Source organism: Spinacia oleracea, chromosome 6, assembly GCF_020520425.1.
Source record: "Spinacia oleracea cultivar Varoflay chromosome 6, BTI_SOV_V1, whole genome shotgun sequence".
Lineage (NCBI taxonomy): Eukaryota > Viridiplantae > Streptophyta > Magnoliopsida > Caryophyllales > Amaranthaceae > Spinacia > Spinacia oleracea.
The window spans coordinates 126,495,702-126,521,479 of record NC_079492.1 but is presented as its reverse complement, the minus strand read 5'-3'; the positions used below and the strand labels follow the sequence as shown (position 1 = coordinate 126,521,479).

General features: G+C 36.4%; 1 protein-coding gene and 1 long non-coding RNA gene across 4 annotated transcripts; both read left to right on the top strand.

The window, feature by feature from the left end:
* The first annotated feature begins 10,378 nt into the window (after nt 1-10,378).
* LOC130462410 (uncharacterized) lies at nt 10,379-12,710 on the top strand. The gene is made up of 4 exons (XR_008922542.1): nt 10,379-10,500; nt 10,603-10,833; nt 11,453-11,516; nt 12,492-12,710. It is a non-coding gene; the product is annotated as an uncharacterized lncRNA (long non-coding RNA).
* A 1,936-nt stretch (nt 12,711-14,646) lies between these two features.
* LOC110801550 (ATP-dependent RNA helicase DEAH13) lies at nt 14,647-23,931 on the top strand. Of its 3 annotated transcripts, none has more exons than XM_022006905.2 (12): nt 14,647-14,931; nt 15,107-15,185; nt 15,274-15,339; nt 15,427-15,476; nt 15,564-15,624; nt 16,067-16,459; nt 17,381-17,626; nt 17,716-17,946; nt 19,491-19,604; nt 19,795-21,012; nt 21,965-23,557; nt 23,663-23,931. In XM_022006905.2, exons 2-11 carry the CDS (start codon nt 15,108-15,110, stop codon nt 23,444-23,446), a joined length of 3,939 nt encoding a protein of 1,312 aa, XP_021862597.1. In that variant the 5' UTR covers nt 14,647-14,931; nt 15,107; the 3' UTR covers nt 23,447-23,557; nt 23,663-23,931. The 3 variants fall into 3 exon arrangements, with proteins under 3 accessions (XP_021862597.1, XP_021862596.1, XP_021862598.1); XM_022006904.2 differs by having other exon boundaries at nt 15,104-15,185; XM_022006906.2 differs by having other exon boundaries at nt 14,647-14,958.
* Nucleotides 23,932-25,778: the final 1,847 nt, after the last annotated feature.

Sequence of the window (25,778 nt, the reverse complement as noted above, 5' to 3'; positions counted from 1 at the left end):
TAATATGTAATCCTGGGTTAATGGTTGTTTCCGCATGATTTATGTAATATCATATGTATCATAACCTAACAGTGGTATCACGAGCCCCTTATTATTTTCATAATCTAAATTGCATGAACATGGTTAAATATTACAAATTTGCAAGAATTAAAAGGGGTGATTAATTTTCGTAATTGTTAATTAATTGCAAATTGCGTTTATTTAATTATACGTACGCAGTTTTTCGGCAGTTTCTTCGTTACTCATCCAAATCGAGTGATTTTTGTGTCAATTTCGCATGTAAAAGGCATTCTAAAATTTTGACAAAAGTAGTATTTTTCTGCCGAACCCAGAATTCTCAAATTCGAAGCCTAACTATGACTTTTCGAAGGTTTTAGTTTTTCGAATGCAAAATTTCGTAAATTTAAGATGTTAAATTAAATATTTGCGATTCTTGTTGATAAATCTTGAATTTTTTATTGACCTACTGCATATGTTTAACAAGTTTGAATGCCTAGTCTTGTTAATTATGCAATCTAATTTGTAATTATGATTAATTTGTTGAAAATTAGAATAATTTAGAATTAATTTGATTTTCATAATTAATTGTAATTTAATTAGAAACCTATGATTAAAAACCACCATAAAAATTGTAAATTTATGATAAATTTTAAATTTTTATGACCTAGGCTTGAATCCATAACAATCGGAAATCAATTGAATAATAAATTTTCGATTTTTCGCCCTAAAATTATGAAATTAATAATAGTTATTAATTTGTCATTAATTTTATAAATTTTAAATTTTTTATGCGATTCGTTCATATAACTTGCACGCACAAAGCAATGGACGCTTCGTGTTACCCTTAAGGGGTGTTGTATAATGCGGGCATGCGACGACGAGCAAGGGAGCTCGTCGCCCGTGCGGCACGAATGCAATGAGCAAGGGCGTAGTGCACGAGCACAAGGCAGCAGCCCTGCCTTGTGTCGTGGGCCACGAGCAATGGATGAATGGGCATGGGCGAAGGGCGAGCCAAGGCAGTCGCGTGTGGGCAGCAAGCGAGCTGCGCCACAACGCGCACTGCCTCGCGCAAGAGCGCGCAGCCTCGCGCGCAGCGAGCGCAAGCTCGCGTGCCACGAGCGCTGCGCCCAGCGTTTCTCGCGCGCACAGCGAGCGATGTCGCGCGCCCAGCGAGCGATGTCACGCGCCCAGCGAGCGATGGCTCGCACGCACAGCGAGCGATGTCGAGCGCCCAGCGAGCGATGTCGCGCGCCCAGCGAGCGATGTCGCGCGCCCAGCGAGCGATGACTCGCGCGCAGCGAGCGCTGGCGAGCGCGCACAGCGAGCGATGGCTCGCGTGCGACGAGCGCTGGCGCGCGCACAGCAAGCACCACAATGTGCGATGGCTTGCGAAGGAGATGCAGCAGCTATGCGACGAGCGCATGGGCTGCGCGCACATGGCCAGCGATGGCTGTGTGCGTGCGGCCCATGGGCGTGCAATGCGTAGGGTGTTTGCGTTACGATTAGATCGTTTTGAATGTTTAATTTGAAAATTTCAGTTCACGTAATTTTAATTAATTTTAAAATTAATAATTTAAATTATTTTCTTGGATTTTAATTTTGAATATTGTAATTATAATAAATGTTATTTATTCTAATTATTTTACTAAAATTAAAATCATGAATTAATTTAAATAACGACTGAAATTAAATTAAACTTTTTGGATTCAATTATAAATTTATATGAGCTTTAAATTTTAATTAAATTTGTATGTTTCCGGTTAGACTAGAAATACATTTTTATGTTTAAAATTAGTAAAGCATATGAATTTATTGGTTTAAGTGGGAGCGCTTTTTAGTCATAAACTCTTGATTAGGTCTACAAATCCTTAAGGTTAAAACAACTTGATTAGAATTAATAAGGACTGAATAATTGGTAGATTATTGGTGCCCTTGATTAATTGCTGCAAATGTTTACGTGATGCATAATGTGTTTTACTAACCAGCTATGTGGGCCATTCATGATAATGAATGGGTGAATGGTATATATAGTATATGTACTGTTTTGCAGGTTATGAAGTGACTAGTATGGCCCAAATAGGATAGAAAATATGGTCTGCGTACCATTAATTTGAATGTAATTGGTCTAAAGTACCAAAGTTGTTTTTCAATTCAAATATGGTCTGCGTACCATCAAATAGTTGTAATTAGTTTTAATTATAGCTTATCCTATTTGAAGAAAATGGTGCCTCCCACGGAGATTTTCAAGACGGACTTTGAAGTTAAAGCTTCAAGATGAAGTCGGGCCATACTAGATCACATTTATCTTATGCATGTTTTAAGTTATTTATTGCTTTAAATATGTCTTAAAATGCATGAGATCAAAGCTTGATTATGTTACATGATTAAGGATTTTAGTTCACTTAAAATCTAACCAACATAGTAAGAGCTTAAGTTCCAAACTTAAAAATTGAGTTAAAAGGTGCCATGCCAAAATATACACTTGCTTGGATATCCTTTACATCAATCTAGTAATAGTTTTCGCTCAGCGAGGTGTTACTTATTGGTCATAAAGGGGAAAGGTACACAAATAATTGTGAGTATATGTTAGTTTTGGTGAAACTCAACGATATAAGTAAGGAGTCCTTTTATGTCGTGGCAAAATCGATAGGTTTACCTAATAAGTTCTTAGACGTACCTATCAACCAAGAATAGTTTCTAGACTATTAGCAAAAGGCTTTTGCTTACCTAAGATGTTTTAGGATTAAGTCGACAAACTGTGCTTAGTTCTTCAATGATTTTAGGGTCTTGGAATCATTTTATTCACACCTGCCGGAACAATAAAATCGAATAAAATGCTAATAACTTGTTTGAATTGCATGGTTGCTTTAATTTCAAGTTATTATTCATGATAAATGTTTAGACTTTGCATGCTTCAATGTATGTTTTAATTATTGTTTATAATTAAATATCTTGCACTGAAGTAAATCCTTTTAGAAAGGTAACAGTAAATTTCCTCGATTGGTAGTGAATCCAAGAACGATTCACGGAAATGAGAGAAAGTGAGCAATTTAAAATGTACGTTTCTTATAGCGACTTTCATGGTTGTTTTCGAATATCAAAGTCGAATGGCAAACCAATTGGTGCTTGTGAATTCAAAATACACTGTAGTTTTGAGATCATAAAGCATTGAGTCTAATACGCTCAGCTTTACCAATGGTTAACAACCTAATATCTTTGTCCATTTAATTCTCGAATGAGTCTAGTCCCTAGACATTCGAATAGATCGATGCTTAGAGAACTTTAGAAGCTTCTGGTAAGATCATCTAGTTGAAACTTAATATTCAACATAAATTAAATGTTAAGAACCTTGTTGGTGACATTGGACATGTCTAACAAAGTATAAAAGTCAACACTAAAGAATTCAATTCTTAAGACTATAAGAAAGGGTACAAGAAATAGGAAAACGAGGAACAAATGAAAGGAATTTACGATTCCGTTTCTACCTATAAATTTATGTTTAAAGAGAAGTGACCTAGCAATCAAACTTCCTTGGTATCATATACCGCTTGAGGTTCTTACTTCGGTAACAACTCAAACAATGGAAGCTAGGATACACTAATGACCTACAAGTGGGAAATGAAGCATGGCAATGCTACATTAGTTGTAGGGTCATCTAGTTTGTTTTAAGTCCTTTCAAAGGCTGGAACTAAATGGCTATTTTGTTCCATAATCAGCATACCTAAATTTCTGCTTCAAACACAGAAAGACTCACATTCAGAAGAACAAAAACAATGCTTGTTTGTTTGTTTATTTGAATGAAATGGTCATTTACGGAATGAGTCAATATGCTTGATTAAAACAAACAACTCTTTAAAGAACTTTACTAGGTTCAAATCAACCCCTTGATTTGAGTTCCACTAATCTTTGGCATTGTTACTTAGACCATATCAACAAGTTAACATTCAAAAGCTCTATTTTAATGGACTTTTGAAAGTTCATTGATTTCTAGATCAATTTAAGACAACTAGTCTTACTTGTTGAAAGTAACAAAAGATATGAACTATTGTTAGAACGCCTAGACAATAGAGTTCAAAGCTAAAGAAAGATTTTATGACTTTATTATTTCACATGGATTTGAGTGAATATAGGTTTATTTACTCAAATGTGATATAAGTTGAATCTGTTTGGCTAGTTCAAAGATTCAGAAGTATAAAATCCACTTGGCAAGAAATCATAAAGATCTAGGTTAGATCATGTTGATGATTACTTGAGACCAAATATGATCATCAATGATTGTGTGTTGTAATTTCACAATCTAGCTCCATAAGATATGGCATATCTACGTTGGAATGATCGAAGTCAATTAGTACTTGATTCGATCAATGATGAATCATAAAGACTTTTCCTATAATTTCTAAAACAAAATGCTCAACTACCACCAAACTAAACCAAATTCGTCAAAGCTATTGAAAAGTAATTTCAGAATATCTTTTCATAATATATCTAAAGAGTTCCTAAACTCAGTGGGAGCTTAGTGTTTGTTATTCAACAAACTAAGGCCCAAGTATAGATATATGTTTCATTGTGATTTATTCAAATGAGACACAAGGGTATTGTTTCTACCACGAATTTTTGAGAACATAATGTTTGTTTGCTCGAAATAATGTCCTTTTGGAGATTCGTTTCCAAAATGACAAGTGGGAGAAAATAGACCTCGAAAGTTTTCGAGGCGAACAACAAACATAAACGGACATTCCGGAGGCTTTTCGAAGTGCTTCAGAAAATCCGAACTTATTCTTTAAGACTTTAGAAGTGGCTTTAAAGAATAGACATCTCTTAGAAGACTTTACAAGTGCTTCAAGGAGAACATAATATTCAAAGGAATTTAAGTGGCTATTGATATTCTAATGTTTGATGTTCTATACCCAAGTAGGCATAGAATTCAAGCCACTGAAACTATGAGATTCTTCTATTAGATAGTAAAGAAACATAGAGATCAGGTCAATGAAACTATGAGATTCTTCTATTAAATAGTGAAGAAACCTACAACTTGCAGTCAAACTATTATCATGTAGATTAATGAGTTTGTGACTTGTAAGAAAGCTATGACGAAACCTAGATTCCCTAAAATGGTTAGAGGCCATATATAGACTCAAATGTTTTAAATGGTTAGAGGCCATAAAACATACTCAATGTTTTGATGACAAAATTGAAATTTTGTTGATTTGCAAGAATAGGTTCACACCTATTGGTTGCAAGTTTGTTTTAAGGATAAAAACCATCAAACATGGAATTGTGTTCACACACAAAGCTAGATTAGTTGCTAAAGGTTACAAGCAAATTCATGGTGTAAATTGTGTTGAAACCTCATGCATAATCGTAATGCTCAAGTCTATAATTCAAGCAATGATTGCATATTGGTACATATAGCAATTGGATGACAAAACGTATTCCTCAATCAAATGTTGGAATAAACTATGTACATGGTATGTCATAGGATTTGTGGATCCAAATAAATGCTTGAAAGAGAAAGCTAGCTTATAAAATCTAAGTACAGATTTAAGCAAGCAATTGGGAATTGGAACTGTATTTTAAGTGAAGCTAATAAGCATTTTAGTTTCATAAAATATACATGATTCTTATACATATATAAGAAGTTTAGTGGGAGTACATAAAAACTTAATTGGTCCTATGTGTATCACACACATATCTCTCTATTGTAAAATAACATTCAAATGCTAATGACTTAGATTTGAGATTATTCATCAATGATGGACCATGGCGAAACTTAGTGCATACTAGGTATTAAGATCTATTTACAAAGATCTTATGATATTGTTTTGGATTAAGTAATGGCATTTACTAAATCAAACACGAAAGTCTCCATTGGAGATATTCGACCCATGTGAATAAATCTAAGTAAAGGATGTTTTAACTATGTATAAGCATTTACTAAGTTAAACATCAAAGAGTCTAAATGAGATTCTTAACCTATATTATATGTCAAAGAATTTAGCTGAATTTAGTATCTACTGAAACTAGATAAGCTAAAGCTACATGAATAGAATTCAATTGGGAAATATTCTGCAAAAGAATTTATCATGTATGATATAATATGAGGATCGCCAAAAACGTATCGTATGACTTTAGGCATGACGAACATATACCAATCTCTATTGATCTAAGTGAAGATCAACTAGATTGAGATCAAGAATACTTATGGTACTTGAAAAGGTACATAGGAATAGTTCTTGATTCAAGGAAATAAAGATATGCTAAATATTGATGCTACACGCATAAACACTGGCAAAGGATCAAGCAAGACCCTTTGGAGTTAACCATTGATAAGGACGAGCTATAGAGCATCGTGTTTTGAAATGGCAACATGGATTGGAGACCATGAGTTGTTGCGTGGGAAATTAAAATAATAATTTCTATGTTCTAAGATATAGTTGAAGAGTCTTCCACATATCTATGAACTGCTTGGATAGGTAAATCCAAACAAAGCATCACTAGCAACCTATACAGTTGAAGTAAAAGTGATTATTGCCTAAGAAGCAATAAAACAGGGTTGTTTAAAGTTCTTCACTGAACTTGGGTAGATCACCTATCTGCTGGCTTGATGGTTCTTCATTGAAAAATGCGTAGAACCACTCTTGAAGCAAGAAAAACGTCTGCTAACTTGATGGTTCTTCATTGCAAAATGAGTAAAACCACCATCAAAGTAAGAAAGACTAGATCACATAATAAACAAACTCGAAAAGATCTTATCATCATATCTCGAAGAACATTCGATGAAAAGGATATTAAGATTGGCAAAGCATGATAACTAAACCTATGCAACAAGTGAGAAGCAACACTCACGTTGTAGCACTGGAAATCAAGCATAGCTTTGAATTCCATGAATTGTTTTAGAAGATGGGTTTGAGGCCCATGGTTATAAAACATTTGGGTTGAACATTTATCATATATGAAATATATTTTCATATTCCATTTAATCTTGGTTTAGTATTAAATGATGAGTCCCTTCAAATTTGACGATATATTCAAGATAGACTGTCAGGACCAGTCCTGTGACTAAGAAATGTCTATCAAGTGAACTTGAATGTCAAAGGTTGAAAATGGTCCCTAGTCGGAGTTTTCTATAAAATTGGACGCATAGAAAACGTTAGACGATTAGAATGCAAGATGACTAGTAGTTCTGTTTCTTGAACTATGTGGACATGGCAATGTTATAATCATTTGCATAGATACTTACTTTGGGAAGACTAGTATCGGACAAGACCTATGAAACTTTACTGTAAGAGATGAAAATCTGTCATAAGTAAATTTCATTAAATTATTAGACACTAAATCCTCAATACCTGAGTGATTTGAGATTACTTGTTTGAGAACTGGTTTCTTTGACGTTGACCAACCGTCGCACCGTAAAAGGAGGCTATAAAGGCAACGCTCAGGTAATCACCTATCAAACGAAGTCTAATCTCAAGATCGCAAGATTGGGATTGTCCTCCCATAAATCGGGATGAGATGCTTAAAAGTTGTACAAGGCCACTCGGAGAGCTAGAAACTGTGAAATGCATGGCCGTGCTCGGATGAATCATAGGCTATGATTATCTGTTTATTTGATCAGTTGAACTCTGAAACCGAGGAACACCTCTGGACATAATAAGGATGACAACTCTTACCTTATGTTCAAGAGCAAGCATCGAGCGACAAAGGAATTAGGAAATGCACACTTGTCCCTAAGGACAAGTGGGAGACTGAAGGAAATAATGCCCTTGGTCCAAGTATGCATTCTATGATAAGTCTAATAAATGCGGTTCAGTATTAATTAACAAGTTAATAATTCAGTGAGATCAAGTGAGCTGAATGCCTAGCTAGAGGCCGCTTCAGTTCAAGTGGAATTAATGATATTAATCCACAGCTTACTCTTGACTGAACCCGTAGGGTCACACAAATAGTACGTAAACGGATCAAGTATTTAATGGCATTAAATACTCTATCTATGGATATTCGGAATCGACGGATCTTGGTTTCAGTGGGAGCTGAGATCGTCACATGCAAGAAATGAATACTCCGGAAACGATGATATTACCGGAAACGGAAATATGGATCGTATCGGAAATATAAATATTATCCAAGTCGTAGATGTTGCCGGAAACGGAAACATGGTACGTATCGGAAAATATTATCGGAAATGGAAATATTACCAGAATCGGAAATATTGCCGGAAACGGAAATATTGTCAGAATCGGAAATATTACCGGAATCAGAAAATAATTCCGGAAACGGAAATATTAAATATTTGTTCGAAACGGAAATTAATTCCGGAATCGGAAATGTTAAATATTGTTCGTATCGGAAATGAATTCCGGAATCGGAAATTTAATCGGAAGCGTATCGTACGAATAAGCATCGGACGAGGCCTGCCGGACGAGGGCCCAGCACGAAGCCAGGCCATCGCCCAGCAAGCCAAGCGCGCCGCACAAACAGCCACGCCAGGCCCAGCGCAAGGCCAGGCCCAGCAGGCCGTGGCAGCGCGCACAGCGCGCGCAGCGCGCGCGGATGCTTGCGTGGGCTTGTGGCTCGCGCAGGCCTCGCTGCGTGGGCTGCTGCTCGTGCGCACGCATGGGCGGCCCATCGTGGCTGCCGTGTGTGTGTGCGTAAGTGTTTGTGTTCGTGCACGTTTCCTAAAACGTGCAGAGTTCGGTTAATGATTAAATTCCTAATTCTATTTGATAAATTAATTAAATTAGAGTTCTTGTAGGATTCTAGGTTTAATTAATTTGTATCTGAATAGGATTCCGATTCCCTTTCCATACCCCTATAAATATGTGGCTTGGGCTCACAATTTATAATGATTTTTAAAAGTATTCAAAGTGAGTTTTTGAGAGAAAAATTCAGCAACACATCTTGCTCAAAAGTGCCGAAAATTCTAGTACCTTAAGGGCGATTCTAGTTGGTCAATCTTAAGGCGGATCCGGACGTGCTGTGGACTATCTACAGAGGGACGACACTTGGAGTCCTAAAGACTTGTTCTTGCTCGGTTCGGGCGCAGCTAGGGAGGGCACGCAACAAAGAGTATGCATCTAAATTATGCTATATGATTATGTGTAAATAATATGTAATCCTGGGTTAATGGTTGTTTCCGCATGATTTATGTAATATCATATGTATCATAACCTAACAAAACCAGTGACCAACTTGTTGAAAAAGGAATCGAAATTCAAGTGGAGTGAGAAATGTGAAGAAGCTTTCCAGATTTTAAAGGAATGTTTGACCTCCGCACCTGTTGTTGTGTCAATTGAAACCTTATGAGGCTAATTACCCTACGAATGACCTAGAGCTAGCTGCCACTGTGTTACCTGTGAATATTTGGAGACATTACCTTTATAGGGCAACATGTAAGATCCTTATCGACCATAAAAGTTTGAAATTTTAGCAAAAAGGGTCCAGTTGAATCTTGGGGACAACATTGAAAATGATACTGCTTTCCACCCTGTAACCGATGGTCAGCCTGAGAGCACTAACCAAACCATGGGAGATATGTTGAGAGCATGTACTATTGACTTTAAAGAGAAGTTGGGAGATCATTTAGATTTGATTGAATTTTCGTGCATCGATAGTTTCCATGCGCGCATTACGATGTCACATGTTGAGGCATTGTGTGGAAAAAGTGTAAAAGTCCATTGCTGGAATGATTTGAGTGAAAATATTGTATTGGGGACATAATTCGTTGAAGTGGAAGTATCCAAAGTTATTCCCTGAGATGAGTTACGAGGGCGTAACTCGTTTTCTTTAAGGGGGTAGAATGCGATAGAAATTCGCGCTTTTTACCTATTTTTATAACAATTTTATGCATTTTATGCTAATTTTTAGCAACTTATACATGTTGGTGCAAAGCAAATAAATTCTCCGCATAAGAAAAAGGTGTTCATGAGTAACACAAGCAGATTTGAGTTGGAAAAAGAGTGCACATAGGTGGCACAAATACTTCTCTAGTAAGAATAAGTTAAAAACTTTTGGGGAAAATGTGGGAAATTTCGTATCAAGTTTCGGGACGAAACTTCTTTTAAGAGGGGTAGATTGTAATCCCCCGTAAATTTATAAATTTTATTAATATATTTTAACGTATATTATTTATATTTAAATAGAATTTATGAATTTTAGTAATAAATATATAATTAACGTATATTTATTTTATTTTAATTACGTTCTAAATATTTAACGATTTATGAAATCAAAAAAAAATAATTTAGAATTTGATGTTGAAAAGAATTTATTACTTGCTTGCCAAAAAAAAAAAGAATTTGAATTACGAAAATACGATTGAATTTAGAAAACAATCTTAAGCGGTGTTGTATTCAAATACCAAACCCTCTCCTCTCCTTCACTTCACGTGAAACCCTCCATTCACGTGAACCTGAAAAATTGCTCAAGTCCCTTTGTCCCAGCCGCCACCAGTCGCCGGACACCTACAACCGTCGGACCACCGTCGACCTCCCCTTCTGACCGGTAACTCCTTCCTCCTCTCCTTCGTTCTTCTCTTTTTCTCTTTTGGTTTCAGTTTCTTGCACACCAATTAATCGGTGTTGCTCTGTTTTTGTTTTCGCTCAGCCGCAGCACCACCGCAGCGTCGCCGCCCAACCTACATCGTTGCGCCGCAGCGTTCTTCGCCCACACCAACGTCCTCCTTGTTCTCCCACTTGCTCGCCGGAACTCCTCTTCGATCTTCCTATCCCGCAAGCACGAGTCAGTCGCAGCCACCACCTCTGCACCACCAGCTTGCGGTGTTTGTTGCCGCCGTCTCTGACCGCCGGCTAGCCACCCCTTTTGTCTCTCTTTTTGGTTATTTCTTAAACCCTAAACTAATTAATGAATTTAATTAAGTTTTAATAATTTAAATTATGTTCTTGAATTTAAATTACATGTTTTTACGATCTAACTAGAATTTTCAGATTTACATATTATGTTTAAATAATGAATTTAATGACGTTTTAATAATTTAAATTACGTTTCTTGAATTTAAATTATAAGCTTTATGATTTAATTGTGAATTTCAGAATTATAGGTTTGCATAATTAAATTATTAATTTTCAGATTATGTAATTGAAATGAAATAATGATTTTAATTATTAAAGTATGATTTTTTTAAGGTTTTTAATGGTTGTAAATCATGGTAGAATGTTGTGGATTATAAAATTTATTGTTTCGATGTTCTAAGAACGTAAATTGGTCTTGGTGAAGTTTGTAAACGAATTTATATTGCTGAAAATTTAAGTATGATATTTGCAAAAGTTTTTAACGAATTTCAAACATCGAATTCGATAATTATGATGCTAGGAAATCAAATATTCAAGTTTCGATATTGGGGAAGGTCCTAAAGATGTTTAGGATGCATTTAGAATGCTTTATTATGGTTGCCAATGATTAGAAATTGATTGGGATTATTTGTTGGTTGTTTTAGGCGGAGAATTCTCTTTAGGCGACTTTTGGAAGTGTTAAAGTGGCCTATTATTTGTTTACACAAGGTACGTACATACCTGTGTGCTTGGAATGTGTGTTATTTGTTGAATCTAGGTTGAAATTTGTTGATGAACTTGGTTATGTTGAAATTACATGTTTAATATTGTTGGGTGGACGTGTTGAACATATATATTTCGTTATGAGAATTATAACATGTTAGTATGGATGATTGATGCAGACATGTTGGTTGGGAACACTACATTATTTTATATATATGTATATTGATTCAGATCGATTGATCGTTGTTCCCTTTTAGCTTTTCACTGCTTTATGAGGGCCGAGGACCTTGTTTAGTAAGTTGAAACCTTATACCTATATAGAGGGGTTGTTCAGTATTAAAGGAAAGGTTGAATTAATTGGAATAAGTCTTGATTGATACCTCTGTGATCACTTACTTAATTCCAAGATAAAAACAGTTGAGAATAATTGTTGATTGTATGACTTATGTGATTGTTGAGTCATAATAAAGTATTAATCTGTAAATCATGTAAAGTGAAACTGAGTAGCAATAGCTTTAGACTGTGCACGTCTATAGTGACGGACAATCAGGAGTTGGGGTCATGGGTCGCTTATGGCTTCCTCTGGGCCGGATTGATCACCGGTTCTATTTTATTCAAAAGTCCCTCGATATCGCAGGTCATTGGGGTTTACGGAGTCGCGCCCGTACCTCGTCTTCCTTAGTGAAGAAGAAGAAGTTTCTAGTAGACAGCTCAGTCCATTGACTATTTCAGTTAAAATAATGTTAATGATACAAAGGTCTAGTTCAGTCAAATATAGTCTTCAAGTTAATATGTTTTGGTTATCCTTGCTTATGTTTTATTAAGTATCATGTTAGGATTGTTCGTTTAATAGAATCATGTTAGGATTATTATTGATTTAGTATGTAGTACTCAGCTTTGCTGATTACGTACTTTTGCTTGTGCATGTTGATCATGGCTATGCCTTATTGATCCTGTGATGACCCAATCTTTGGTGAGCAGTCTCTAAGGATCAATAAGCATTGTCCATCTGCAGGTTTGAAGATGTTGCATCATTGGGATCGGGAATAGAGAGCTTGTATTTAGTTTTGATTTGCTAAGTTGACTTGGGTTTGTTTAATTGGACTTTAAACTTGTTAGTTGACCTTATTTTCGTTGATTGGTTTTGGGATTAACTATGTAATCGATTATTTATAAACCTAAAGTTAGTTTTATGTTTTCCGCTGCAAAATTCTGAATAAGCCGTTACGTTTTCACACGGGCGATAATGCCTTGATAATTCTCTATGTTTTATATTAAAAGAGTACTTTAGAAAAGGGAGAATTGTCGGGGTGTTACATGCAAACATTAGATAATTGATTCAAAAAATTTCACATTTTGGATGGTAATTAAAATCTGGATTGTCACTCATATCAGCCATACAACGAGAAAGATAGTCCATGCCTAAAGCAAACAGAAAAGGAGACACATGATCTCCTTGTCTAAGACATTTTTTGGCTTTGAAAGCAGGACAAGGCTTCCCATTTAGAAGAATGGAATAGGAAACAGTGGTAACACATTCCCTAATCCATCTGATAAACAAATCCGGAAATCCCATCTCATTCAAAACAGTAAAGAGGAAGGACCACTCAATTGAGTCATAAGATTTCTTTAATTCCACCTTTATCATGCATCTAGGAGATAAAGTCTTTTTATGATACCCTTTTCCAAGTTCAGTAGCCATAAGTAGGGGTGTGCACCGGTCCAAAATCGGTCCGGTCCGGACCGGAACCGGAATGACCCGGAACCGGAATCTATAAATTTCTTCGTTCGGAGACCGGTCTGGAATAATTCCGGACCAGACTGGTCCGGACCTGAAAATTCCGGTCCGGACCGGTTTTTGTCCTGTTGGACCTGTTTAGCGATTTTCGTTTGAAAAATATTTTCCTTCAAAAATCAACTGGTGAGTAGAATACTTAATTTCACACCAATTTTTCCTTCATAACATACAGTTCATATACATTAATTTTGATCTATAAAATAAACTTATACCATAGACTTACAAATTTTGTTCTATAAGATAAACTTATACGAAGTACCATACATTCAATAGTCCATTAGCTTTAAAAGCGGATTTAATACCTAAAAAGTAACAACATCGATTTAGAATGACCAAATGATTAAACTTGAATATTAGTTGGATAGATTTGTAACATCAGAACTAAGAACATCCATAAGAAGATTACCTTTATTTATTAAAAACATCAAATTACATAAAAAAGGGTAAAAGGGAGTGGAAGGTGAACCGATAAGGGTTCGCCTAAATGATTCTGGATCGATTACTAGCTTTAGTTAAGATGAAGGCCACGTGAATGGGATAATATTGCCCTTGACGAACTCACCGATTATCTTTGTAATAGTCGACACCGCCGCATCGAATCGTAGATCTGAAAAACAGGTGGTCTAAGAAGTAGAAAGAAAGTGGTCGGGATAAGAAGTAGAGAAAAACAAAGACTAACAAAGATAGAGGAAGTAAATAATGGAGGTTGGGCTGAGAAGTAGAGAGGAGAAGGAATAACAGAGGAGAGAGGAAGAGAGGAGGGTGATTTAGATCTTGAAAAGTTGGAGGGTCGGCGGAGTAATAGAGGAGTAGGTTAAATATGAGAGCAGAAATTAAAAATACAAAGCATATATATTTATGTATTCGGGTTTCCGAACTTGACCGGAAAATTCCTGTTTTTACCCGGTCCGGTCCGGAATCCAGAAACTCATTTTCTTTTGGACCGGTGTCCGGTCCTGAATCCACCGATCTGGTCCGGACCGGACAATTCAGATTCGATTCCGGACCGAATTCAGGACCCGGTCAATTTCTGCGCACCCCTAACCATAAGGATATAAAATCTTTCAATTGTATCCTTTACAAGTTCAGTAGCCAGATCAGTAGCCATAAGGATAGTCTTTCTATTGTATTCTTTTACAAGTGCTTAAATTTTTCTATTCTCCCGACTATTTAATTGCAAATTTAACTAGTCCTTGGATTTATTATTCACCCCAAGCACTTGGACACGTGGACCTTCATTTACTAGTTTGCTTTACTTAGGTTTACTCGCAAAAAAAATTCCCTTAAACAAAACTTTCAGCCTTGACCTTCAAAAAAAAAAAAAAAACTTTCAGCTCTTTCCCCGCGTTTCTCCCCCCCCCGCTTCTCACTGCTGCTTCCCCACCACCACCCACCCCAAAGCACCACCATCGTTGCTGCCATCTTCTCTCCTCTCCAGCATCTAGGTCGTCGACTCTCCTAACGCTGGAAACCTCCACCGCAACCGCCTCCTCTCCTCTCCTGGACGCGCACCGCCACCGTCGCTGGGTTCATACAAATAATTTCCGCCGTCTTGTCTCCGCCGACCAACACCCCCTTCGCATCTTCTCCGCCACACTACCCACCCACTCACGAGTCACGACTGTAAGCTATCTCAATTGATAAACCTTAGTGCGTACTTGTTTCAATTTTCTCTTACAAATAATTTCATTATATTATACAAAATGTCAAATTTATGATAATAACACGAAATTGTTTTATTCAATTGACTAGTATAGCATAGTAAAGTTTGCACTTTCACTTTTTCTTGTGTTAGTAGAATGGATTCTTCCGGTGATAGCAATGCACTTATTTTGCCTGCTAAGACAAAAAATCGAAAGGTCAAATCGAATTCTCAGGTATGTATGGAGTTGCTTACAAACTGTTAATTCATTCACTACTTCACCAAGTTTAATTATATTGGTATGTGTTTTACGGGTGTTTCAGCCGATCATAAGCTGTCAAAATAAAAAGTTGAGTAATTCCCAGAAAAGGAAGTTAAAGAAATTGGAGGTAATTTTTGTCTTTTTGTGACAGTGTTGTTATTTTTTCTCCGAGTTTTACTCCGTAAGTGATTAGTGATTGGGTGTGGTTATGTAGGAGGAAAAGGAACAACAATTATTGCTGTCGAAAAGCTTGGAAAACTTAGAGTATGTTTGAATTTTGTTGTAATTCCTAGATGACTGAGTTTTTATCGGTTTTTCTTTCTTGTTTAACTTTCACATTTATGATTTCAGGAAGTATACCATAAGTGACAATGCATATTCGTTTCTCCGGTCCTCACAAAACATCGGTCAGGTTAGATTTTGGGTTTACTTCCTTTTTACATTAGAAAAAAGGATAGACTGTTTTTTTTGAGCAAGCTAAATTGAATTTGAAACACTAATTCCAATGTTATGCAGCTCCAATTTATATAATTTATATGTTTGCTTGTTAAAAATTTAAACTTCATTGCATACCATTATGAAATTAATCTTGATTACCGTCAATCTGTTCTCATCAAATTAATTGGTTAATTTAGTAATTTGAACAATCCCTAATGATAAGAAAGCATATGAGTAAACATATGCCTATCTCGCCTGAATCTGTAATAGAACGGGAACATCGAAAATAGAGGGAAAAGGGTTTATTTGCTACCTATCTGAATATTTGTTTGGAATTGTCGAACATAGATAGTACACGGTCGTCATCTCAGATTTCTTTTGCTCATGGGTCTTGACTTGTTCTTACTGTTTGATAGGCTGAGACAACGAAGGAGAAACGTAGGAGGGTTATGCAATTTTCTAAGGCTGGTTTAGATGTACCTGTGAGTGATATGGGTACCAAGAGAAAGAAAGTTGGATCATGCGAAAGTGAACTTGATGATTCTCAATGCTCTCCATTGGAGGTTGCGGATAAAAATGTCACCTTCAAACCAGTGCTTATTGAAACAGTAGCCACAAATGGTTTTACTTACTCTGTGCCTTCTCAAGGGCCAGACGAGCAACACAGTGTTGATGATCATGGAGGAACTGAGCCTGAAGAATTGATTAAGGTAGCTATCGGAGATAGCTGCAAAGTCACGAACCTAGATGCTGGAAATTCATCACACATTCAGTGCCCTGATACTGACAAGAAATCTGTTGCTGCAGAGGTTAGTATATCAGCTGGTTTATATGGATGCTTACTAATTAGCCCGATCCTTGTCCAATGTCACAGAATAATTTTACACCTAGATGTCATGCATCATATAGGAGAGTTTTTAAAAATCTTTATTATAAAGGGAAGGTGGATTAGTTTTTAGGGCATCCCAGAATGAGAATTTACACTTGTTGTGCTATTGTGGAGTGATGATTATCTTTTATGTGATTTGTATTTGGCTTTGCTGATCTAATGACATTAGTTTGTCATTTTATTGAGCACTAGAGTAATGAAATTGCATATTTATACTCAAGTTCTTGCAATATTTGAGCTTCCAACAAAGAATATCAGTAGTTTGAGTGTTTGAGCGTATCTCTATTTTGGGAATATACAAACTGAGCACTTACATGTTAGGAGATCTTAACTTAAACACACATGATGCTTTAGTATGCTTCGTTTGAATTTAGTTTTTAAGCTCCATGATGTATCTCTTTTTCTTAGAAGTAGATGGTTCAACAAATGACAATTCGTTGAGTTTGTCTTAGACAAAAGAAGAAAGGAGCAGGCCTTAGTATTGCATAAATTGTCAGACATTATATTTTTCACTGGCCTGTTGTGCTGAGTTTGGGAATCTTAATTTTGACTCTTGCTGATAAGCAATATGTATGATTGTGAGCTGTTTTTTTCTTTTTTTTTTCCAACAAAAACCAGATATATGTAAGAGCCCAATAGGCTTTGTACTTACTGTCTGATCAATTGCTTTACTTTCCTAGTACGGTGGTTGACCTGGTTGGTTGATACTTATTATTTGCCATGCTATCAGATTACTGTTATTTCCATATATTGATCTGCTGTCTCTATAGATTCCAGAGACCCTTTTCTAAAATCTATTTCAGCATTAATCTTGACTAATAAAATTGGGCTGCTGGTTCAGAGTGAACTCAATGGTGATCCCCAAGTTAATTCTTATGGAACAAGATGCGTCGAAGGTGATCCCATTCCAGGACCTCGAATTGCCCCTACTGTGGTACATGTGTCACGACCAAAAGATGTGCAAAACACGAGAATGGATCTCCCGGTCATTATGATGGAGCAAGAGATAATGGAAAGTATAAACAATCATAGTAGTGTGATCATTAGTGGAGAAACTGGGTGTGGCAAGACCACACAAATTCCACAGGTGAGATGGAGAAAGGCTACTTTCCTGTAATTATTTCAAGTTTTCCCAATAGCTTATTTCACCCCCCTTTTTTTGATTGCAATTGGCAGTTCCTCTTTGAAGCTGGCTATGGCTCAGGAGATTGTTCCATGAAAGGGGGTGTTATTGGGGTAACCCAGCCTCGCCGTGTTGCTGTGCTTTCTACAGCAAGACGTGTAGCATATGAGCTTGGATTTCGACTTGGTAAAGAGGTCGGTTTTCAAGTCAGGCATGACAAAAAGATTGGAGAAAGCTCCTCCATCAAATTTATGACTGATGGAATTCTGCTTCGAGAGCTGCAGGTTTGGTTTCCCTACTTCTCTTTGCTTCTTAACATTGCAAAGGAATATAATCACATGGCTTCTTTTTATTCCCTCCACCAAAGATATTGTCCTTGTTGTTTATTACGAATTATGAAGGACTACATTTAATGATTAGAAATGAACCTGTAGCATTTTAGTATAGTGGGAATGTGGGATTATGGGAAATTGATTGGGCAAATATGTATTTATTTACCCTAGAGTCCCAGACTCCCAGACAACAAACTGGGATAAACCAAAATAGAAAGGTGGCCAATCTCTTCTAATGGAGGGAGTACTTCTGACTCGTGGAGAGTGGAGACAGTATACTGAACAGATATGATAAGCAAATGACATTTTGGACATAGGAATCTCTCACGAGAAACACAAGATTTAAGGATTAACTATTACAAAAAATAGATACTATCTTGCTGCCATTCCTTTTGTTTATCTACTAATAATTTTTAGCTTGCAAGTTGCAACTATTTGCTCCTTTTGTTTTCTACCCGAGCATAGTCTCCTGGACTTCTTGCTATGTCTTATGGCGGTTTGGCCTTTCAGGCTTTCAGCTGGCATGGCTCTTTGTGATTCCCATGATGTATTGTACTCCTTCCGTCCCATATTAGTTGTTATACTTACCTTTGCACAAAGTTTTAGGTGATAAGTGGTTGTTTGGTTATCAATTATTATTTTATTGAAAAAGTAGATGTGATAGGAGTTGGTTGGGTATTTTTTTAATTGAATGAGAGAGGGTGTGGGGACAAAATAAAATTTAGTGGGAAGGGAGAGACAATATAATAATTGTGGGGATATTCCTAATTTAGAAGTGTAACAACTAATCTGGGACGGACGAAAAAGGAAAGTGTAATAACTAATCTGGGACGGAGGGAGTAATACTTGGTGAAATTAATGTATTCTTCTCGTGCTTATCTCTTGGTTGGTTCATTAGTAGTCTCCACTTGGGGAAATTGCTTTACCCAATAACTAATTGGAGTCTAGCTAAGAGTGTATATGCATATACCCAATAACAAGGAAGCACGCCACGATGCCTCTTAGCTTGGTTGCAAGGTTTCTTGAGGATGAAGAGGTTTTGTGTCTTTGCAGCCCCCAAAATGATGTCACTTTGTAGCCTCTAAAATGACGCACACCCATCTTAAAACACTTCATCTGATCAAATTACACACAGATGCAGAGATATCTATCAACTTCCACTAGCAACTTGATGCTGCTGCTGTCATTGTTATGTAATATTCCATGCACTTTCTATGCAAGTCCAACCTATTTCACTTCCATATTTGAAGAACTGCACCAAATTCCTCATAACTTGCCAATTATTCCAGTAATAGCTTCACCAACGTAATTAATTACTTGCATTTAAGAATAGCAACTAGCCTGTAATACTTATTAAGAACCGATTCGATTCTCAAAATAGGCCATATAAAGTCTGGTTAAATTAATATTGTGCATCAAATTTGATTACATTAGTGGTGTCTAGGATTTCTGATATTGATGCAGACAACTAAATTTTCTTTGTTATGATGATGCAGAGTGATTTCTTGTTGAAGCGTTACTCTGTCATAATTTTGGATGAGGCTCATGAAAGGAGCTTAAACACAGACATTCTTATTGGGATGCTTTCTCGTGTTATTAAGGCACGCCAGGTAATTGTTTTTTATATTTGATTTAATAGGTGGATTGGAAATCAGTATTGAAGTCCTTTGTATTTGACTTAGTCTGTATAGATTTACATAATACTATAATCACTATGGGCTGAAATGTTGTTTATGGTTTATTTGTAGTTTCAAATTTTGTTTAGTTTCGTCTTCTCATATAATCTATTATATATTTCAGAGAGAATATGAGGCACAACAGCTTGTTCAAGGAGAAATTGAGCCTGATAAGAAAATATTCCCTTTAAAACTAATATTGATGAGTGCTACCATGAGGGTTGAGGATTTCACTTCAGGAACATCAATATTCCCTAAGCCCCCACCTGTTATAAAAGTTTCAGGAAGAGAATTTCCTGTAACAATACACTTCTCGAAGAAAACGGTGCTTACGGACTATATTGGTGAAGCCTATAAGAAGGTCTTAAAAATTCACAAGAGGGGGCTGGCTTCTGGTGGCATACTGGTGTTTGTTACTGGCCAAAGGGAAGTAGAGGACTTGTGCCGTATGCTTCGTCAAGCATCAAAGCAATTTGAAACCAGAAGTTGTGAAGTTAGTACAGATATTGAGGCAACTACAATGACCGGCATGGGCCAAATTGATGGGTATGATATGAAAGAGATTGATGAAGCCATTAATACTCATGCAAGCTCGACTGAACAACAAACGGACAGGTTTAGTTGTTATGATGAGAGTCATGATGAATCAGACAACAACGACACATACTCCTCCTTCAGTTCGGAGTCAGACAGTGAGTCAGGTTTTGAAAGTGATTATGAAGATCTTGAAGATCAGAAGACTTCTAAAATGGATGATAGCAGTGTTGACTTTACAGATGTAAACCTTGATTCTTTGAAGGCTTCTTTTGAAGGCTTGACAGATAAGACTGCTAAAACATCAGACATGAAAGAATTAAATTCTACTACACAGGATGTTTGTTCAAATCAACCTTTCAGCTCGACTAAGGAAAAAGGAGAGAAGAAGGGTCCTGTTATTGGTCCATTACATGTTTTGCCTCTTTATGCTATGCTTCCAGCAGCTGCTCAGCTTCGTGTATTTGATAAGATAAAGGAAGGGGAGCGTCTAGTAGTTGTTGCCACCAATGTGGCTGAGACCTCTTTAACAATTCCTGGGATAAGATATGTGGTTGACACTGGAAGGGAAAAGGCGAAAGAGTACAACCCCTCTAATGGAATGGAATCATATAAAATACAGTGGATAAGTCAGGCATCAGCCAATCAACGTGCTGGAAGAGCGGGAAGAACTGGACCAGGTCGTTGTTACCGCCTCTACTCTGCTGCAGCCTTGTCTAATGAATTTCCAGAATTCTCATGTCCTGAAATTTTGAAAATTCCTGTTGATGGTGTTATCCTCCTTATGAAATCCATGGCAATTAGTAAGGTGAGTATCTTCTGTATCTATCATAAGTACTGAAGTAAATGTTTACTTTTGATGAATGTTCTGATTTGGAAAAAAGGGTCAAATTTCCATATTTCGTGTTGTGGCGGTTGTGTGTAAGGTATTGGTCAATATGTATACAATTTCAATGCTTTAATATCTGTTGAGTTTTTTTTTTTCTAAACCTGAAAATTCGTGTCTGAACGTACGTTGATTTTTAAGTCAGGTCTTTGTTTTCCAGCATTGTATAGATACATTTTGATTTGTGAATATAACTTTTTCCTTTCATGGTGCAAGACTTGTGTAACTATGAGCTCCATTAGGATCGTAGAATCCCCTGTTTTAATTTTAGAAAGGGATTGGAACTTGAGTCTATATTTTTGTTCTTGCTCCCATTTTGTCCCGATTGCCGTAGAGTTCATTTATGCTAGTTCATTTATGCTAATAAGTTTCTCTGGGACAATATGGGTTTCTGATAATGCTAACACTGTAGTGCTTTACCAGGTTTACTCATAAGTCCAAAGTAGTACTTGGTGTTTGATTCTAGGGGAACTGTTTAGTATAGGTCATTTTCCAAAATGACCCCACTTCATTCTTCCATAGCAAGAAAGTCTATTCAGGGTTATCATTGATGATTTAACAATTTTACTTGAAATTTAAGTTTATTAACTTATTTTAGATAATGCCAAATAACTGAATAAGTGAGGATCGTTTTGGAAAATGGTTTATACTTTATAGTAGATGCCTACCACTTACCACAGATAACTTCGTTCGGCTCTGCTTCGATGTCTTTGCTAGGGTTTTGTGTTTTGTATATCTGTATAATCACCATAGCATTTATCGGCTTTAATTTGTTTTGTATATCTGTACTTGGTGTTTGATTTTCTGTGTCTTCTGCATTCTACTTTGAGATCTGTACTAATATTCTACGTCCTTGTATTTCTGTATGTTTTAGGTTGCAAATTTTCCATTCCCAACCCCGCCTAATGCCACCGCATTAGTGAAAGCAGAGAAATGCTTAATGGCTCTTGAAGCACTTGATAGTGATGGTAGGCTGACACCTTTGGGCAAGACAATGGCTCAGTATCCCTTGAGCCCACGCCACTCTAGGTTGCTCCTCCTTGCTATACAGATTACAAAAAAGGAGATTAACAATGTACGGCCAAATCTAGTTTTAGGTTATGCAGTGGCTGTAGCTGCTGCCTTGAGCTCGTCAAATCCTTTTCCTTTTCAGTTTGATAGAAGTCAGACCAATGCCGAGGGCACAGAGCTGGATGATGATTCTGGTTCTCTCAGCAGCCAGAAAAATGGAGACCAGCAGCTATCACGGAAGCAAATGAAGAAAACCTCTAAGCTTTCTCGTGCCAAATTCTCTAACCTTAAGAGTGATGCATTAACTGTAGCTTATGCCTTGCAGTGTTTTGAGCAATCTAAGAACCCATCTCAGTTCTGCACAGAAAACACACTACACCTCAAAATTATGGTTGAAATATCCAAGCTGAGAAAGCAACTATTACAATTAGTGTTTAATCAGAGATATAGTGGTTTGGAGCAAGACTTCTCATGGACTCATGGAACCATAAAAGATGTGGAAGATGATTGGAGTGTCTCTTCTGAAAAGAATCCCCTTTCGGAAACTGAGGAAGACGTCTTGTGCCAAGCTATTTGTGCTGGATGGGCAGATAGGATTGCCAAGCGTATTAGAGGAGTCAGTGTATCATCATCAGGAGATAAAAGAATCAATGCTAATAGGTATCAGGTGCCCTTGGTTGATGAAACAGTGTTTCTTTATCGGTCCTCATCTATCTCTAAAGCAGCTCCTGAATATTTGGTGTATAAAGAGATTACTTGTACGAAACGGCCATACATTCAAGAAGCAACAAGTGTGAAGTCAGAGTGGTTGGTGAAACATGCTGGATCCTTGTGCACATATTCAGCACCTTTAGTAGATCCAAAACCATTTTATGATCCTGTTTGTGACCAAGTATTTTGTTACATTACCCCATATTTTGGTCCTCACTTATGGGAACTCCCACGAAACAAGGTGCCAATAAAAGATGTTCAACAACGTGTAATTGTCTTTGCTTATGCTTTGCTTGATGGTCAAGTCCTACCATGCATAAAACCTTACAAGACGTACATGGCAAGCCAACCAATCAGCATCTTGAAACCGGAAGCATTGGGTCAAAAACGTGTTGGTAATCTTTTAAGCAAGTTGAGGACAAGATCAAGAACAATTGATAGTTGTGTGATGCTAAAAGAAGCTTGGAAAGAAGATCCTCACCTGTTGCATTCAGAAATACTGGACTGGTTTCAGAAGGACTTCCGTTGTCAGTTTGAAAATTTATGGGAAAAGATGCACCATGAAGCTCAATCTGGAACACAGGGCCGGTTACCTGACCGAACTAGAAAGAGAAAATGCAATGTGAAAGATTGATTTTCATATTTTCTTTTTGATTTACATTACATGGTTAAGCACAGTGCACGTTTCAAGAACAAGGGTACCAAGGAGAGGAAACTGGCATGAAAAGAAAAGCGTTTTGCACAGGTAAATTTGTCTGCTATATAGTTGGTGCATAAGTAATGTTGTATTACTATTTTGGTTATCTTGTCAAAATCTACTTACTAGTGATTTGTGTCTGCCAATCTCCAGGGACCTGCTGTTGAAGCACCTGCAGCAGCTAAGCAACTTGACAGGAAGCCTTTCTTCTTCTTCTTCTTCTTCTTCTTCTTCTTCTTCTTCTTCTTCCTGTCTCTAGCTTTGTATTTGTCAGAAATCAGTCCAGGGTTATTTACATGTTGGCGACGTAGCTCAATTGTTATTTATACATGTAGCCTCTTGTGTACCTAATTAACACAAAATATAGCATCAATTCGAAGATTTTTTAATTTACATTTGAATTATTTGAATTATTATTACGACTAGCAATCTAGAACGGGTAAACATTTAGGGCATCAAAACTCAGTGTAAACTTGCAGGTGTGGAAATTTGCAGGTGAGGAAACTTGCAGGTGTGGAAATTTGCAGGTGGTGGTTTCATTGTAAACTCAGTTATCAAGAATTGAGTTGTTTTTAGGCTCGGTGAATATTGAGTTCATTACATTTCTTGTATATATTTTTTAAGTTAGTTTCTTTGTTTTTTCTAGTGTATTTCCTTGGTTTTCTGTGGAGTTGGTTTATAGTTTAGATTTAGCATTCTTTTTTCTTTAGTATAAATATAGTGTCGGGCATCGGGTTTGTATTTTTCCGGAGGATGGAGCATCATCATATACCGTTCGGCTAGTCGTCTATCTTTGAAGCCTATTCACTAAGTTTACTTGGAACTGGAGCTGGGTAGTATGAGGTTAGAACGTAGTTTCATTGTATGTTCTGTTCTACAAGAAGTTTGTTATATAACTCGGAGTCATTGTAATTCACCCATTCGAAAGGATGGTGTCAGGTAGTCCGCCTGGGTTTTTTTTCCTTATCGAAAAAAAAGGCATCAAAACAATTATATTATTTCTTACTATATTAGATTTTATATTAAACATTATAAAATAGATGAGGTTTTTCTACCAAAATCTTTTTGATTTTATTGCTTATAATTTTTTGTCGGAGTTCTTGGTAAGGTTTTTCTATAAACAGAAAAATCTTTCTATAAACAGAAATATCTTACTCCATACTACCTAACCAAAATTTCCATACAAAAGGGGTTATAATGTTATATGGAGAACAACCTAGTCATTTAGCCGAACATGCTCTGTTACATTTTAAGGAAAGCATTCTAAAAGCATGTAATAATTATATAAGTATTTGGGACGCATGAATTAATAGAACAATCATCGGTTTTGACTACAAATTACTCCATGTATTCACAGATAATCTTCTTACACGACCTTACTGAGATTCTAATTCTTATTTACAATGGGTGTACAATAAATATTGTGCACCGGAGTAAAAGTTAACTCAAAATGCTTAAAAGTTAAGCATATATATGTAAAAGTTATCTATTTTTCAGTGACAAATTTTTTCATTTAGTAAAACTTATTTCATCAAAATACCTAATAATGTATAAAATTAATCACTTAACCCTTTAAAATATTTACCTATCAATTTTTTTTTTACTAATATAAAAGTTAATCAAAACTAGGTTAAAGTTACAAAAAAGGGGGTTAAGTTATCTTGGTGTACAATAAATTTATTGTACACCTTGTGCGCACAAGACCTTTTGCTTAATATATCTGTGTAGCTAATTTTTTTTTTATTTTTTATTAAGACGATTAATAAAAATTCCACTTAGCTTTATTAAGACGATTACTGAGACTCTTAATATATCTGTGTAGCTAATTTTTTTTTTATTTTTTATTAAGACGATTAATAAAAATTCCACTTAGCTTTATTAAGACGATTACTGAGACTCTTAATATATTCTTGTTTTTCATAGATTTTGATTTCATGTTAGGAATAAAAACTCTATTCTCTCCTTATTGGAGAGCTTTTTTACCCATTTATTGGGTTATTTGTACCCATTTATTGGGTTTTATCTCTCTCCTTGTGAGAGTTTGGGGCCATGTTTTTAATTTCGCAGGGAAAGTTGATTTATTGATGAAGATTTGTGCGGGGTTACAACGGATGTGATTCTTACGTCTACAATCAGTTGAATCGGATTTAATTCAATACCAAAGCTACAACAGATCGAAAGACCCCCTCGTGAAAGGTTGTATCAAACAACGATGTGAAAGAGGGTATTTATCATTATCAGATCTCATCTACAACGATCGTGTTTTGCC